Source organism: Erythrolamprus reginae, chromosome 5 (genome assembly GCF_031021105.1).
Source record: "Erythrolamprus reginae isolate rEryReg1 chromosome 5, rEryReg1.hap1, whole genome shotgun sequence".
Lineage (NCBI taxonomy): Eukaryota > Metazoa > Chordata > Lepidosauria > Squamata > Dipsadidae > Erythrolamprus > Erythrolamprus reginae.
Genome location: NC_091954.1, coordinates 36049455 through 36066983, shown reverse-complemented (window position 1 = coordinate 36066983; position 17529 = coordinate 36049455). Strand labels below are relative to the sequence as shown.

General features: G+C 38.3%; 1 protein-coding gene across 6 annotated transcripts in view; it reads left to right on the top strand.

Annotated features, from left to right (window-relative positions):
- The window catches only part of PLCE1 (phospholipase C epsilon 1), a 219957-nt gene that overhangs the window by 183201 nt on the left and 19227 nt on the right, over positions 1-17529 (top strand). For 4 of the 6 annotated variants that reach the window (XM_070752402.1, XM_070752403.1, XM_070752406.1 and 1 more), the window contains exons 20-28: positions 2627-2756; positions 4059-4100; positions 5787-5911; positions 6925-7042; positions 9013-9144; positions 11764-12051; positions 14376-14539; positions 14996-15257; positions 16161-16279. In XM_070752402.1, coding sequence (XP_070608503.1) covers positions 2627-2756; positions 4059-4100; positions 5787-5911; positions 6925-7042; positions 9013-9144; positions 11764-12051; positions 14376-14539; positions 14996-15257; positions 16161-16279 — 1380 coding nt within the window. The remainder of the gene's footprint in view (positions 1-2626; positions 2757-4058; positions 4101-5786; positions 5912-6924; positions 7043-9012; positions 9145-11763; positions 12052-14375; positions 14540-14995; positions 15258-16160; positions 16280-17529) is intronic. The other 2 variants (XM_070752405.1, XM_070752404.1) reach the window with 1 other exon arrangement.

Genomic DNA, 17529 nt, shown 5'->3' with positions numbered 1-17529 from the left:
CGACAAGGGCGCACATCAACCATCAAGGCGGCACGAAATCAGGTCGCCTGATGAGAGAATCTCAGTCCCTGTTCAGGTGGGCAGAGCAACATCTCGCATCCCTACGAGCGGAGCACATATCCGGCACCTCAAACATACAGGCGGATTGGCTCAGTCGGACCACTATAGACCCGACAGAGTGGAGCCTGAGCTCAGATCTTTTTCTGGACATCGTGCACAAATATGGGACTCCGGAAGTGGACTTATTCGCCACCTGCCACAACAGCCACTTACCGAGGTTCTTCTCAAGGTTCCCATCACCAGGAGCGGAACAGATCAATGCTCTAACCTGCCCGTGGCCGGAGGGACTGCTGTATGCATTTCCCCCTGTCTGCCTAATACCGAGAGTAATACACAAACTATTACAAGAACAAGCAGAGATTCTTCTGGTGGCTCCTCACTGGCCCAGACGCCCTTGGTTTGCAGACCTCATGGACCTTTCAATTTCTCCCCCTTGGCGCATCCCGCATCACAAGGTGGTACTGATGTAGGGGTCAATTTGCCACCCAGACCCCCAGTGGTGGAGTCTTGCCGTGTGGCACTTGAGGGGGAGAGACTAAGGAAGGAATGGGTTCCGGATAAAGTGATATCCACCATCCAAGCAGCACGCCGTCCTTCCACGACACGAATTTACCAAGCTACCTGGAGGGCTTACTGCTCCTTCTGCAGAGGTCGCAATCAGGATCCTCAATCACCATCGGTGATCCAGATCCTGGAGTTCTTGCAAGCCGGCTTGGATAAAGGATTGGCTCCAAATACACTTCGCAGACAAACGGCGGCTATTGCCACAATACTTAAGATGGACTTTTCTACTCCAATCTCCCAGCATCCATGGATTCGGGATTTTATTAGAGGAGCAGCGAACATCAGACCTCCTACTATACACCGTTTCCCCACATGGGATCTGCCCCTAGTGTTGCAGGCCCTCACGGAGCCTCCCTTTGAACCCTTGCGGGAGATACCGCTACGTCTGTTATCACTAAAGACGGCTTTCCTCACAGCAATCACATCAGCAAGGAGGGTCTCCGAGCTCTCAGCCTTATCAGTAAGACCGGACTTATGCATTTTCCACACCAACAGAGTGGTCCTCCGACCAGATCCCGCCTTCTTACCTAAGGTGAACACGGCTTTCCACAGATCTCAAGACATTGTGTTGCCAGACTTTTGTACCCAGGGGTCTCACCCACTAGAACTAAGATGGCACAAGTTGGATGTTCGAAGGGCCATCAAACTTTATATTAGACGGACTACCACCTTTAGGAAAACGGAAGCCCTATTTGTCTCATATTTTCCAGCATCTATGGGGAGTAAAGTATCACCCAAGACGATTAGTTGCTGGATCCGTTCCTGCATCATCACCGCCTACAAAGCAAGGTCTACACCGATACCAAAAGGCATCACAGCACACTCAACAAGGAGTGCGGCCACATCAGCGGCTTGGACAACACAGGCCCCGATCGACGATATTTGCCGTGCGGCAACCTGGGCCACGCCTAATACATTCATTAAACATTACAGATTGGACACTTTCGCTTCTGCCGAAGCAGCTTTTGGACGCAGAGTACTGCAGAGAGTTTGCAACGATACTGCGCCCCTGGTCCAGCCTTTCCCCCCCTGATAAGTTGAGCTTGGGTATATCCCATGTTGGACTCTCCGAAGCAGTGCAAGTGGAGAAGAACCGTTGCACTTACCTGAACGGTCTTCTCGCTGCACTGCAAGGAGAGTCCAAACCCACCCGGCTGTTTGGGCCCAGGGTCCCAGGGTTGTCATAGTTTGAGTTTACTTCCAAGTTAGTTGGTTTAATAAAGTTCTTTGGTTTACTATCACTATGACTTCGTTTTATTGTAAGACTGACCCAGGAAGGGCAGCATGGGGGTTGGACCAGTAAATTATGCTAATTATTAACTCAGTCCCTTCCAGCTAGGCTGAAGATTAACCCATGTTGGACTCTCCTTGCAGTGCAGCGAGAAGACCGTTCAGGTAAGTGCAACGGTTCTTCTAGTGTTTCTTTAATGAGAAATAAATATGTGTTTATTGCTGCACTAAAAGATTCAGGCTATATAAATGGCTTACTTTTATGTCATTAGAGGCAGCTAGCCTCTGCATGGAATAGCAATAGCACTTAGACAGTGCTTTACAGCTCTCTCCAAGCTGTTTAAAGAGTCAGCATATTATCCCAGACAATTTAGATACACATTTTACCCACTTTGGAAGGACAGAAGGCTGAGTCAACCTTGAGCAATGAAGATCAAACTATTGACAGTGGGCAAAATTAGCCTGCAATAGTGCATTCTAACCACTGTCCCACCATGTAACCAATATTTGTGCAGCTGACCTCCTCTGTTTAATACATTTAAATGCTATTCCAAGTGGATGGAGGCCTGTATGTCGAGTAAGACCTTATTGATAGTTCAATTGAAAGAGTAATGCAGTAGGAAGTACAAGGTGGTGTGGATTTCTATGGATAAATGGGAATATAAAAAAAGATGGCCTATAACTAGGTGGTGGAGGATGAAGATAGAGGATCTGTTGCTACTTTGTAACTGTATATTCTGTCTCACTTTAAAAATCTGATTTGATGCTGCAGGCTCATCAGCTGGCATACATGCAGGCTCAGGCAACTAATGGTAACAATGCGGGAAGTCTTTCCACTGCTAACGAAGAAGAGGAGGATGAAGAAGATGAATACGATTATGACTATGAGTCCTTGTCTGATGGTAAATGAACACATTTGCATGTAATGTTGCATTTTTCAGATGTATGACAAGTCCAAAGTTTTGCTCATAGCTATTCTTGAAATTCCTGGGTCAAGGAATAAGTAAAATAAACCTATGTCAAAATATAATACAATCTCTCAATACAATCAATAGTACCATTAGTAGTTGTCGTCATCATCCAGGTCCTTGAAAAGGACTTGATAGGTAGACAAAAAATGCCAAAGCTAGTTTGAACATCAGTCTGGCTGACCATAATTCACAGAATCTCTTCAGCCCCCTCCCTGCCCTCCATGGACTGACTGTTCTGATACAGTGAATGCAGATCTGTAAGTCAGGCTGAATTAGTGACTTCATGGATACCTCCTGAAGCCTGTTTTTCGCTGCGATGGCCTCCTGCAGCCCTCTGCCAAATGAAAATGGATGTGGTCGTCATGGGCTCCATTTTAGCTGGCAGAAGGCTGCTGGCCATGCCCAGTCCAACCATGCCGACTCAGTTCCCCTGAAGTCAAACACAACACAGATGCAGCCCTCAATGAAATCAAGTTTGACATCTCTACGCTATTGTTTTCTTGGCAACATGATGGATTTTTTTTCTAGTTGTCTCCAAATGAAGTACTAGCCCAACTTACCTTTTTGAAATTAATGGGTCAAGTTTCTTTAATTTCTAGAAGTTTGCTGGTTAAGGTGGAGTGATTTAAAGCATTTCCTAATACTCGCTTCTGGTAATAGAGATACTTTGCTTGTGTAAAAGTACTGGGAAAATAATGGTATGAAATGTCAATCCATATAGAGTTCATAAATCTAATATATATATATACAATAGAACTGTAATCGGTTGCAAAAGCAAATATTTATAGGTTGTTGGTGATTTTCTTGCATGATGTAAAGAATTTGCTGATTCATCCCAGGTAGTCTCTTCTGTAGTTAACATGATGAAATTACCTGTCTGAGAAACTAACAACACAATGTCTATGCATTTTTACGAAATAGGCTCCATTGTATTCAGTCATTGTCATGAAAGTGTGTATAAGACTGTTGTCTTAATCTCTTACCTGACTCCCATCTTTGCTAAATACTCATACTAAGAAGTCAGTTCTTCTCTGATTTTCCGACAACTTTGGATATGAAGGCCAATTGGTTGCCTTTGTATATTCCCTTTTATAAAATATTTCTACTGAGGTTTCCCTGAAGCAGTTCTCTAAGTGTTTGCTGTCAACATGATAATTCTACTTAGTCTGAATGTTATGTTCATTTATCTGTCAATTCCTTTTACTTTTATTTCTTTTCTGACTGTTTTCATAGCTGATGTCCTTAATGCTTCTCCTGCTGCTAACAGCCAGGAAGGTAAAAAATCCCTCGATCAAACATTTTAATTGCATGAATGACATCCTTGCATTTCCGAGCAATTTAGAATGCGTGCTTTGAATGCATTTTTTTCACATACTAGTTAAGTCCAATTGTATATTTCCTTAATTTTCACTCCCTGCTTTGGAGCTTAAAGTATTTGCAAATACTGCACTTTTCCATATTCATAGCTGTTGAGAGTGAAATAGATTTTTGGACACCTATGTGATTTAAAGTATGCAATACACTTTGCTATTTGTGTAAGACAATGAATGAATGAACAAATGAATGAGTGTGAATAAGCACATCAGTTCCTTGTCATGCGCCTGCTTGAGTATATGCAACAAGAGTGCTGTGCAACAAATATTTAAAACATTTACTTTTTTGGAAAATTGCATCAGATTGCTTTTGCCCAACACAGTAATTTATAATAATTTATAATGTATTACAGGTAGTCCTGGATTTACTACAATTCATTTAGTGACTGATTAAAGTTACAGCAGCACTAAAAACAGTGACTTTCACATTTACAACCCCTGCAAATACTATACTGTATAAGCCCCAATCTTGCCCATGATCATGTACCATCAAAATTCAGATGCTTAGCAACTGGTTCACACTTATTGTCAGGTTCCAGACAATCAGTTGGAAATAAAAGCTCAAACGCAGAGGGTGTGGTGAATGAAACCTTTAATCTGAATTCTCTGGCACTCACTAACAATCATATCTTCCAGATGAAACATCTGCAGTGAAGACCCAGTGCTCCAGCCACCTATTTAAATGTTTATAAGCTCCACTCCGCAATTCCACCCCCTCCTAATGTCAATCAAGCCAAACCATAAGGAATGAATAGTCTATACATTGTGCCTGCGCCCCACAATGCCCGCTGGCCAGCAGGGTGTTGTCAGATGCTTTAGCGAGCGCTGATGGCATCTTCTGCTTCCATCACAGCCTGAGCAACAAGGGACTCCCCCCTGCCCGAATGGCAGCCCGATTATTCGGAGCTGACATTTACGACCATTGCTGTGTCCCAAAGTCAAGTGATCTCCTTTTGCAACCACATGACGAGCAAAGTTAATGGGAAAGCCAGGTTCACTTAACAACCGTGTTACTAACTTAACAATTGCAGTGATTCACTTAACAATTGTGGCAAGAAAGGTTGTAAAATTGGGACAAAACTCATTTAACAAATGTCTCACTTAACAACAGATATTTTGAGCTCAATTGTGGCTGTAAGTTAAAGACTATCTGTAATGCACAGGTGTATAACTGGAAAAATCTGCTTTCTTTAAGAAATGTTTGTTGCTGAACTCGATTAGAATAGGCTATTATTTTGACTCAACAGAACAGTATTAGGGAATTAAACATTATTTGGATGGTTAGCAATAGCAATAGAAATAGCGTTTAGACTTATATACCACTTCATAGTGCTTTTACAGCCCTCTCTAAGCGGTTTTACAGAATCAGCCTATTGCCCCCAACAATCTGTGTCCTTATTTTACCCACCTCGGAAGGATGGAAAGTTGAGTCAACTTTGAGCCAGTGGTGACATTTGAACTGCTGAACTACAGCTCTAACCACTGTGCCAGCTCTTAATCTCTATTTAGATAATATCTTCCCATAACATTTACTTAAAATAAAAAAATCCCTTTCAGAAACTTCAATCAGATATTACTTGCTTTCCAGATAACATTTTGGAAGACCGACCTGAGAATAAATTAACCATTGATAAGCTTCAGTTTGAATTTGGTGAAGAAAACGCCAAGAGAATTAAAAAGGCTGATAGCACAGTGGGCAATGCTAAAGGAAAGGTAGTATTTAACTTTCTCTTCCTAATTTATATCTATCCTAAAGGATGCAGAAGTGGGAGCTGGGATTTATTAAGAAACTGCTGGTTTTTTAAAAGTTTTTTTAAAGATAGGCCAACATATTATAACTTTTGTGAGAACAACTGTGAGTTCTATATTACAGTCTTAAATTTTTGACACAGTGGTAAAGGTGGTTAAAATAAAACAGAAAAAATGGCTCGTTGTAATATATTCATCGTAATATACAAAGGCCTCTTTTTATTTGTGATGTATTTTTCACAGTTTGTCTCCTTTAGAAATTTAAATATTTTTACCGGCCATTATTTAAAGTTGCCCCGAATAAAGGGTGTTTCAGCATGTAAAACAATAACCATTGAGTCTAGAAGTAAACTTCAAACTTCCAGTTTTAGAATTCCAAGGTTCTTAGATGTTATATATAAACTTGCAGTTTTGATCTGTTTAAGATTCTTGATCTTCAGGCTTTTGTTGCTGCTGGTTGATCTTTAACCCAAATTAATTGCATTAAATTTGGCTAAATCTGTTTTGATCAACCCAAAATTGGGTTGCAGCAGCACTTAAAATTTAGGGTGGGTGAGTGATCGCTTCTATCTCATGCTTGGGTATCAATTTAATAAACTATTTGGTGTGCACCTAGTTTGTCACATTAGGGCGCTTTGTAATTTGATAGATATGATCTGCTATATGTTAACCTTTTATACTCGTCTGTATCCAGATAATGTTTTTACCCTCTCTTTTCATATTCTCAATTTTTATTTTTTATTTTTTAATATGAATGTATGTATGTTTATATGTGTATACTTATTATTACACACTATATAATAAATATATATGTTTGAAATATAAAAATATTTTTTATCTTCCAGATTTTAATCTTTTAGTCAGAGAGAGAGAAAATAGATATCATTCTAAAATGTTTCTGCTTCTTTTAAGTGATTGTATCTCAAGACCTTATGCTGATCCATTGCTGTAATGAAAGTTTATTTGATTTGATGTAGGTTTATGATATGGAACTGAGTGAAGAATTTTATCTTTCCCAAAATAAAAAAGAAAGTAGACAAATAGCACCAGAACTCTCTGATCTTGTCATCTACTGTCAGGCTGTGAAATTCCCTGGTAAGTACATTGTCCTGACGGCCTTTGGCTGTTTATTTCAATTACGTTGATTTTGTTTTATTTATTTATTTTAAATTGTTTGATTTTTTTATGATGAAACTGTTATTAGAACTCTGTTTTTTGAACAAGGAGTAAGTTTCAGTTCTAATTCTGTGGGAAATTAGGCCTGTCAAGTTTTTCAAAGATAATCCCATCTTCTTCTCCCCTTCCTTCCTTCCTTCCTCCCTTCCTTCCCCCCCCTCCCTCCTTCCCTCTCTGCCTCCCTCCTTCCCTGTCTCTCCGTCTCTCTCTCTCTTCCTTCTTTTCCAATTAGCATTCTTTCTAGGCATAGCTTTTTCCACTCTTTATCCACCAGTTCGTCTACAGACAAGTCTGTCTTTTAGTAGCGATTTGGCTGTAGTCCAACAAAGGAACTAAAAAAGAGGGGTTATATTGGGATAGGAGCACAAACAGGAAATTGGAGCAGAGTAAGAATAGACAACTTGCAATAAATTGGCTATCATGGACAGGATTGGAAGGGTGGAAAGGACCTATGGCAAGAATAAAATAACATTGTAGAAGTTTTAAAGAAAAGGTGAATGATCTAATAATGCTGTGCTTGGAAGTGAAGATTATTTTGTTATCTTTGTAGTATAGTAGATTTTAAAATGCTGCTTAGGATGTTCCATTAGCTTATAAAAAGTTTTCTCTACCTGTTTCATTTTTGTCATTTTGTTTTCCTTTGTTGAAGTTGATCTTCCCAAAATTATTTACAGCCAGTTACACCCCAATATGTCAAGCGTATATTTGTGACCTAGAACAAAGTAGTTCACAGTAAAGTAAGGAAAAATGAAGAAACAATTTGTATTGTGTTCAGTAATCTTGCAACTTAAATATATCTGACACATAAAGGTATTTTACATATTTACATTGAAAAACTCCCTTTATGGGCAAAAAGACATTTTCAATTGTGCTAGGATCAATTTAGATCAATTTCCCAGTACTATTGTATTTCTATTTCCCGAATTAAATCTTTGCCATTTTTGTTCCAGAGAATTTCTCAACCTTACAGAATTCGGTTTTGATGCTTTTTATCAAAGAGGGGTGTGGAGATGTAGGTAATGCAGTTTTGCAACCAGAAATTCCCAAATGGAAGTTAGAATCCAAGCCATGACATTTCTGAAACAAAGCATAATCAATACACTAATTAGCAGAGCAGTTGATAAATCATTAAGTGCCCATAGGGCCCCTTTGGTATATGAACTGACAAAACTCAGAAAGATTTTAACCAGGGGTCCCCAAACGTGGCAACTTTAAGACTTACGGACTTTAATTCCCAGAATTAAAATAGGCTAAAAGCCACAGTTTTAAAAGAAAGAGAGCAACGCTGAGTATATATATATAATGGAAGTAAAGTTTGTGTAAATGCCATTAGTAATCAATTAAGATTAGCTTTGGTAAGAAAGAAAGCTCCGTAGATGCCAAGGCTATTCTGCTAGTAGTTCTGCAATAGTCTTCAAGCTTGGCAACTTTAAGACTTGTGGACTTCAACTCCCAGAATTCTCCAGCCAGCATAACTGGCTGGAGAATTCTGAGATTTGAAGTCCACAAGTTTAAAGTTGCCAAGTTTGTACAGGAATAGACTGAACATGATAATAAAGACTTTTTATTGTACAGGAATAGACTGAACATGATAATAAAGACTTTAATTGTCTACTCAATTGGTACTAGCTACAACTCATACCTAGCTTTATAAAATGGTTAAAATTTTAACTAGAAATATACTGTTTTTTAGGTAATTTTAGGTAGTTACCATAGAAATAGTTACAGCATTCAAAGATTATGCTGGCTGGAGAATTCTGGGAGTTAAAGTCTTAAAGCTGCCAAGTTTCAAGACCTCTGATGTTGATGTTTTCAAAAGCTGAGAAATGATAATAACGTGTCAACAGTAATTTTTTGACCATCTATTTATTATATTTTTATGGGAAAAGGCTTGTCAACTCTAAATCCATCTGCTTCTAGCCGAGGGAAGGAAAGAAAGAGCCGGAAGTCCATTTTTGGCAACAGTCCAGGAAGACTGAGCCCAGGAGAGCCAACCATACTTGGGAAAGCATCTGGAAAAGGTACTGTCAGAATTCCTTGATCAATTAATTTCACAGAAGGCTCCATAACTCAACATGCATGCCTCAGTTGCTTGTTATACATTAAATGTGTAAATCTCCTACAAATTAATAACCTGGAAGTCCAAAAAGTGATTATTATTTTTTTTGCTTTGAAAGGGCAACTGGACTTTCCCGTTTAAGCTTTTGGGGGGTGGGGGGAAGGACCTTTGAGACAACCATGACTGAAAATCTCCAGAGATATTTAACAAACTGGTCTTGGAGGGTGCACCAGTAGCGCCAAAGATGAGTAGCTCTTCACTGATCAGTATCATCATCTTTTAATGACCTCATAATCCCTGGCGCAACTGAATGGAACTGAGTTTTTACTGGCTGAGTGCCCTTCCTGTCGCCATTGTGGAGGTTCTTTTCAGCAGATGTAATCTCAATGTGCCCAGAGAGAGAAATATCTGCCTCTACCTAGGATCGAATTCACAGCCTCCCTATTGTGAAGTGAGAGCTCCACCTCTAGGCCACTGCACCACTCACTGAAAATACAGTGGTACCTCTACTTACAAACTTAATTCGTTCCATGGCCAGGTTCTTAAGTAGAAAGGTTTTGTAAGAAGAAGCAATTTTTCCCACAGGAATCAATGTAAAAGCAAATAATACGTATGATTGGGGAAACCACAGGGAGGGTGGAGGCCCTGTTTCCTCCCAGGAGATTCCTAGAGAGGCTCCACGGAGGCTTCTTCCCTCCTTTTCTGGACCTGTTGTCTCAGGAGATTCCTAGAGAGGCCCCACGGAGGCTTCTCCCTGCCTTTTTCCGATTACATTTTCGGAGGCTCGGGTTTGTAAGTCGAAAATGGTTCTTGAGAAGAGGCCAAAAAAACTTGAACACCTGGTTTTTATCTAGAAAAATTCATAAATTTTGTAGGTAGAGGTACCACTGTATTAGTATGATTATTTTTAATTAATTTATATACTACCTTTATTATTCTTATAAGAAGGCTGTAAGCATATCTAATATTCCTTCCTCTTCCTATTTTTCACACAACAACAACAATACTGGGAGGTGAATTGGATTGAGAGAGAGTAACTGACCCAACGTCACCCAACCAGCTTTCACATCTAAATTGAGACTAGAACTCACAGTCTCCTGGTTTCTAGGCCAGCACCTTAAAGCTCCAGCAAAGAAAGTTTTCTTATAAAAATGTTTTATATACCAGAGATGGATGTACTGTTCGTAAAAAGCATTACCAGCAGTTGTTGTTGTTATTGTTGTTATTTTTAAAATAGGATTGATTTTGAGAATATGACAGTAAAAATGCAATATGGAGTAAACTTAAACAGATGTTGTCCCTATTTACTTTAAATTTCTAACAAAACTTCCTAAAGGGAATGGTAAAATTGGAAAAAAGCTTTCTAGGTATATCTAAAGTTGTTTGTAGGGAAATGACAGTGCAGTTAGAAAGGTTGCGGGACTGACTCCTGCCGTATGAGTCCCAGCGACCGGTTAGGGCCCATAGAGTTGGCCTTCTCAGGTCCCGTCAATGTCACTTCCTAGGGGAGAGTCTTCTCTGTGGAGGTTCCGGCCCTCTGGAATCCGCTCCCCCCCGGATATTCGCACTGCCCCCACCCTCCTCACCTTCTGCAACAGTCTGAAAACTAGGCTTGGAGTTATTAGACTCCAGCCCCCTGGTCAACGAATGTAATGTATGACTTTTGTTTGAATGGGAATGATTGACTTTTAATGTTACTGGGGGTTTAGATGAATTAGTTTAAATTAATTGGATTTAGGATTTTCGTATTGTTTTCTTTCATAAGTTGTAAATCACCCCAGTCCTCGGAGAGGGGCAGCATATAAATCCAATTAATAAATAAATAAAGATGTAATTTCCAAGAGGGAATTAAAATGCTGATATAACCATGCCAGGTTTTTTAGTCATAAGAGATTGGTAATTACTGTTCCTTTGATTTCAGCTTTACTTTTTTGTTTCCTTCCTGCATAATCCAATAGGTTTTTCTGATCTACCGGTAATACTGGTGGAAGCTTAATATTGAGTGTAATGTAACTATATGTAGTAGCAGTTCAGGGATAGACTTGTTCCAATGGAAAGTAAAAGGATATGGCAATATTTGTTTTCTGTTTCTTAAATTAAATTTATGAATTTTAAAGTGTTAATTACACTGGAATTTATGTATGTGCCAGGAGGATTCATTCTTTATTAGGCTGAACAAATGAAAGTCTGATTATACATGCATTGCTATTGCTTTTAATTTATGAGATCATAAATCAGACACAAATCAGATCAATTTAAACACAAAAATTTAAGAATAGAAAATGCATAAAGTTGGATTTAAAAAAAAACATATTCAGCAGCATTTATAATTTCTGAAGAATTAAGCTATAATTTTATTACTTAAAATGTTGTTTCCTTTGAGGAACAAAATTTTCAGGAAAAGTAGTCATGACAGGCAAGAATTCCTTACTAGTCCTGCCAATTATGCTTTGGGTTATAATCATGATTTTTAAGAATTATGCATTTATTTCCTATTGAGGGCAACATAAGTTATTTAAACACAGATTTAAGTAAGTGAAAATTTGGAAAATGTCATTTTAAAGTATCATTTGTTTTCTAGGAATCTCGGATAGCATACGGCAGATCTTGGAAGAAGCTTCTTCGCCTCTTCCCGCAACTTCTCTGAGTTCCATAATAAGGACACCCAGGTGTTACCATATTTCATCCTTGAATGAAAACGCCACCAAGCGCTTGTGCAGGCGATATTCTCAGAAACTGATCCAGCATGCCACCTGCCAGCTGCTGAGGACCTATCCAGCTGCCACCCGCATCGACTCATCCAATCCTCATCCCCTTCTCTTCTGGCTCCATGGAGTACAGCTAGTGGCACTAAACTACCAAACGGATGGTATGGGAATTCTTGAATCTTCCTAGATGTGTACTAAAGTATCGTCTGGTTTATGCAATTGTACAGGGAGTCCTTGACGTACAACCACAATGGACCCTGGAATTTCTTTTGTTAAGTGAGACATTTGTAAGTGAGTTTTGACCCACATTACAGCCTTTCTTGCCTCAGTTGGTAAGTGAATCACTTCAGCTAATTTAGTTACCTGGTTGTTAAGTGAATCTGGCTTCCCTATTGATTTTGCTTGTCAGAAAAGTCACCGGGGGGGGGGGGGGTGTCACATAACCATGGGAGCCAGCAATGGTCATGTAGTAAATATGAAGCAGTTGCCAAGGATCTGAATTTTGCTCACACTGTCAGTGTGTGCCGAGTAATGCATCCGCCTAAAGCAAAACTCCGAGGCAGATATATTATTTCAAGAAGATATTTATTGGATACATCGTATCAGCACAGCTAGTGAAACCCGACTCTAAAGGTTCCCATGTTTTTTCTCCTAATTAAAAGACCAAATATTTCCCTCCCTAGATGTCCCTGATCACATTGTCCAATGAAGGTAATTGGGATTCTGCTTGGTCACACCTATTCTTCTCTTGCCATCTGTTGGGATGACCTTGGTTCCCATGAGAAAACTTCTTGGTTTGACTGGCAGCCATTCTATCACTCCCCTCTTCCCTTCCCCCTTCCAAAGTTTGTGGCAACTATGAGGCTGGAAAAAATGGCTTCAGCCAAGTCAACTTAAAAGTTGAAACACGCAATCATGGAGATGCTGCAAAGGTTGTAGCTCTGATAAATGGTTATTATCAGGGCTTTGAACATTCACTAAATGTGCTGTTGCAAGTCAAGTACAATGTAGTTAAAACAAAAGCTATTGAGTTTAATTAAAGAAAAAAAAAGATAGTTCCACATGTTCTTCTTTTTTCTGCTGTGGCTGCAGCTAAATCCTGCCTGCTTGTGTCTAATGGGTGAGCTATTTTCTTTTTCTTTTTTAAAAAGAAAATATAATCTTTATTGAAGATAAATAAGGGAAGAGATACATAAAGCAAAAGGACTGTGTAAATATTGGTACAAATGTATATGAATTTTGAGTATACAGTTATAAGTCAAGGTACACACTTATATATATAAAAGGGGGGAAAGAAAGAAGGAATCAAAAAGGAAGTGGAAAGAGAAGAGCTATTTTCAATGCATTGTAAGTCCAATTTACTTTCCTCTATTGCAAATGCTTTCTGAACCTTGCTATTGCTAGCTTGGTGTTAAATGGGAGTTGGGACGCAGGAAGCATGGAGGGCAGCCAAAGTATTCAATGGAAAAATACACCACTAAAGAAACAAGTTAGGATGTGTGTTCTATGCCCAGCATGAGTGGGGGGGGGGGAGTTCATTTTCCATATTTGCAGTGAAGCACTGTGACATTTAGGAGAAAAACATATTTTTGTATCGTCACTCAAAATAGAAATGTATACAATCCTGTGCATACATCACCATGCCTTATCACCAAACAAATTGTTTTGAACTTGCAAAAATATATTTAATTTACTGTTTTTACTTATTAGCAATTTTATTTTGCATATTATTAAAGAAGAATCATCTTGATGAGTATTAGGGCTTTTGATTAAGAAGTTTGCAATTTTGCATGCAAAATGGTAGAAAGGCTAGGATAATCAAGACATTGTGTGGATTAGCACTTCCTAGATAAGTTCGGCCATTTTTAAGGTGAAATATTGATATTGGTTTTTAAAGATTTGTTAAATAATTGGCTTCACCTGCACAAATCTGTTTGTATTCTAAAATCAGCATTTCATTTATCTTCTTAGCTTTGTTTTTGTTTTGTGTTGCTTTTGAGATTTTAAAATAACAAAATAAAAATGTTTATACAAACACATATATTTTTATAGAGTTTCTAGACTTCTTACACTATTGATATATTTTATAACAGTCTTAAGTCCTCAAATTAATGCTTAGGTTCAAATCCATTTTTTTCTGTCAAATGGTACAAGCTGAGAGGAGGAGAACTTGTGGTCTAGAGGTTAAAGCTACTGCCTTACAGGCAGACTCCCCAGGTTCAAATCCCAATAAGGATATGGCTAGCTGATGAGAGCAAATAGCTTGAAATAGAACTATATTAGTCTCCCTTCCTTTTCATTATCAGCAAAAATATGTTACACACAGATGCTAAATGAACAGTCACATTGCAAGGAATCAAGATTAATGCGCTTGTTTTACAGTTGCAATTTTTTGCAGAAATATTTTTCCCAATCCATATCAAATATGCTTTATTTTCAAACCATAGCACAGCAATTCATAATATTTTGAATGCTGTTTCCATAGATCTTTCTCTGCATCTGAATGCAGCAATGTTTGAAGAAAATGGAGGCTGTGGATTTGTTCTGAAGCCACTGGTTTATTGGAATAAGAATTGCCCCAAATATCAGAAATTTTGTCCTTTAGAACGAGATTTTGACAATATGGAACCGGCTATTTATTCACTGACAGTAAGTGCACCTTATATATAATCTTTCTTTGAAAAATCCAAAATACAATTGAGTACAGGAGCATAAAACCTTCACAGCGTTGATGCGATAAGAACCACATATGTATAGGAACCATTTCCAGATAAACATTTTTTTCAGTATTTGGTGCTGGAGGCATTGTATCTTTGGGCTCCTGGCTGTGGCAATTTTACACTTGGATGTTTTCCCAGAAGCAGATACTGTTCTCCTTCAGAATAAGTAAGCAGTAAATGACAAGACTGTTATTATAGTTGTGTTTATTGTATAAACATATTTCTGCTTCCTCTTAATAATTCTCTGAAACCAAGCTTTAATCATTGTTGTTGAAAGGTTGTTGGGTTTGTTTTGTTTTTGGAAGTTCCCAGACTCTCCGGTTCGTGAATAAAAAAACCTATAAAAACCACTCATATCTATTTCTTAATTTTTTCTATGTGTCAGATTGTATCCGGACAGAACGTCTGTCCTAGCAACAGCACAGGAAGCCCATGCATTGAACTGGATGTGCTTGGGATGCCTCTGGATAGCTGTCATTTTCGCACCAAACCGATTCATCGCAATACTCTAAATCCCATGTGGAACGAACAGTTCCTTTTCCGGATTCACTTTGAGGATCTAGTATTCCTTCGTTTTGCCGTTGTTGAAAACAATTCCTCAACTGTGATGGCTCAGAGAATAATTCCTCTGAAAGCTTTAAAAAGAGGTAAGGTGATGATGAATGCTTGGGTGCAAAGCCCAGACTGAAATATAGAAACATGGAAGATAGACGGCAGAAAAAGACCTCATGGTCCATCTAGTCTGCCCTTATACTATTTCCTGTATTTTATCTTAGGCTGAATATATGTTTATCCCAGGCATGTTTAAATTCAGTTACTGTGAATTTACTAACCACGTCTGCTGTAAGTTTGTTCCAAGCATCTTTCAGTAAAATAATATTTTCTCACGTTACTTCTAATCTTTCCCCCAACTACCTTCAGATTGTGCCCCCTCGTTCTTCTGTTCACTTTCCTATTAAAAACACTTCCCTCCTGAACCTTATTTAATCCTTTATCATATTTAAATGTTTCGATCATGTCCCCACTTCCCTTTCTGTCCTCCGGACTATACAGGGTGAGTTCATGAAGTCTTTCCTGATAAGTTTTATGCTTAAGACCTTCCACCATTTTTGTAGCCCATCTTTGGACCCGTTCAATTTTGTCAATATCTTTTTCTAGACTGCATTGCTTAATAGGTTACATAACAGTGAAGAAGAAAATATATGCAGGCTCGACTAGAAAAAGTGACAGGATCATTTTTCACAATTATGACCTTTGTGGCAAATGTGACAAGAAAGGTCATAAAATGGAGCAAAATCCACTTAATAGATTTCTCACTGAGCAACAGAAATTTTGGGCTCAATTGTGGTCATAAGTGAAGAACTACCTGTACTTTGCTGAGATATTTTATTAAAAATAGGTGACATGCCTTTAGCATTTTCCTGCCCTATAGTTCTACTTGTCGGGAAAACAATGATAAGTCTCAGTTTTACTTTGCAAAACATACATATTTAAAGATGTACTCAATTTCATTGTTTTTTTCTGTAATTTCCAATTATACATTCTTTAAGGTTACAGACATCTCCAATTGCGAAACCTGCATAATGAAACACTAGAAATCTCCAGTTTGTTTATTAACAGTCGAAGAATGGAAGAAAATTATTCTTTGAATGCTGTAACTACTTCTATGGTAATTACCTAAAATATATTCAGCAGTGTATTTCTAGTTAAAATTTTAAGTTTTATAAAGCTAGGTATGAGCTGTAGCTGGTACCAATTGAGCAGACAATTAAAGTATTTATTTATTTAATTTTAGTTTGTTTGTTTGTTTGTCAAACATGTACAATATAGTAGGTATTGGTATAAACATAAATATTAGCAAAGTAGGTACAGATAAATTAGGCAATAGAACAGTAGGACAGGGACAGTAGGCGCAATGGTGCGTGTATGCACGCCCCTTATTATCATGTTCAGGCTATTCCTATACAACAAGGGTCCCCAAATGTGGCAACTTTAAGACTTGTGGACTTCAACTCCCAGAATTCTCCAGCCAGCTATGAAGACCTGTGTTCTAGAGAATACTGGAGCCATTCAGAAAGGAGGGGGAGGCAGAAACCCAGATCACATAGAATTAATTCCAGATTTTATCTCCTTGCATTTGCTTACAATGTAATAATCAAATTAATGTTTAACATTGGTTTGATCATCCCCTCAATTCATAAGAAACTATAGCAATTATAGTCCATTTTTTTCTAGTGTTTATATATTATTCAGGGTGTCCAGCAAACCTTGAAAACAGGGAAATCAAGGAATTATCAGGGAAATCAGTGGTTCGGGAAATATCAGAGAATTATCAGGGAATTAGTGAAAAAAATGGAATAAATCGGTGGGGGGGACGACCAAAATGTATTAAAATGTTTAAAAGTCAGGGGGAAATCATGTAAAAAAAAACCCAACCACATCGCATTGCCTGGCAGAGTCGAGCAAAAATGAGCATAACTGTGGCAACAACTTGCTTCCTGAGCTACGTATGACGTCATCTACCACCACGCCTTAACTAGATAGCAAGTTACAGGGAAATATCAGGGAATTTCAAAATGTTTCCCCCTTGGACACCCTGATTATTGCACAGGAAGTTGTATTTCACTTTTCTAAGCTTTACCCAATTTTCCATAGGACAAATTATTCAATTTAACTCGTTTGAATTAATTTGCTTAATTTCTGGCTATTCTTTATCCTTACTTATTTTTAATAATGTTGAATTATACCTTACTTTATCATGAATTCTGACTGCCATGGCCAAGGGGCATGCATAAGTACACCTTTGTGCCTACCGTTCCTGTCTTAATGTCTTTTTTATCTTTTCTATCTCTACTTTATACTTATATTAGGTAGACGTACAATACTATATTTGTATGACAAATAAAATAAATAAATAAA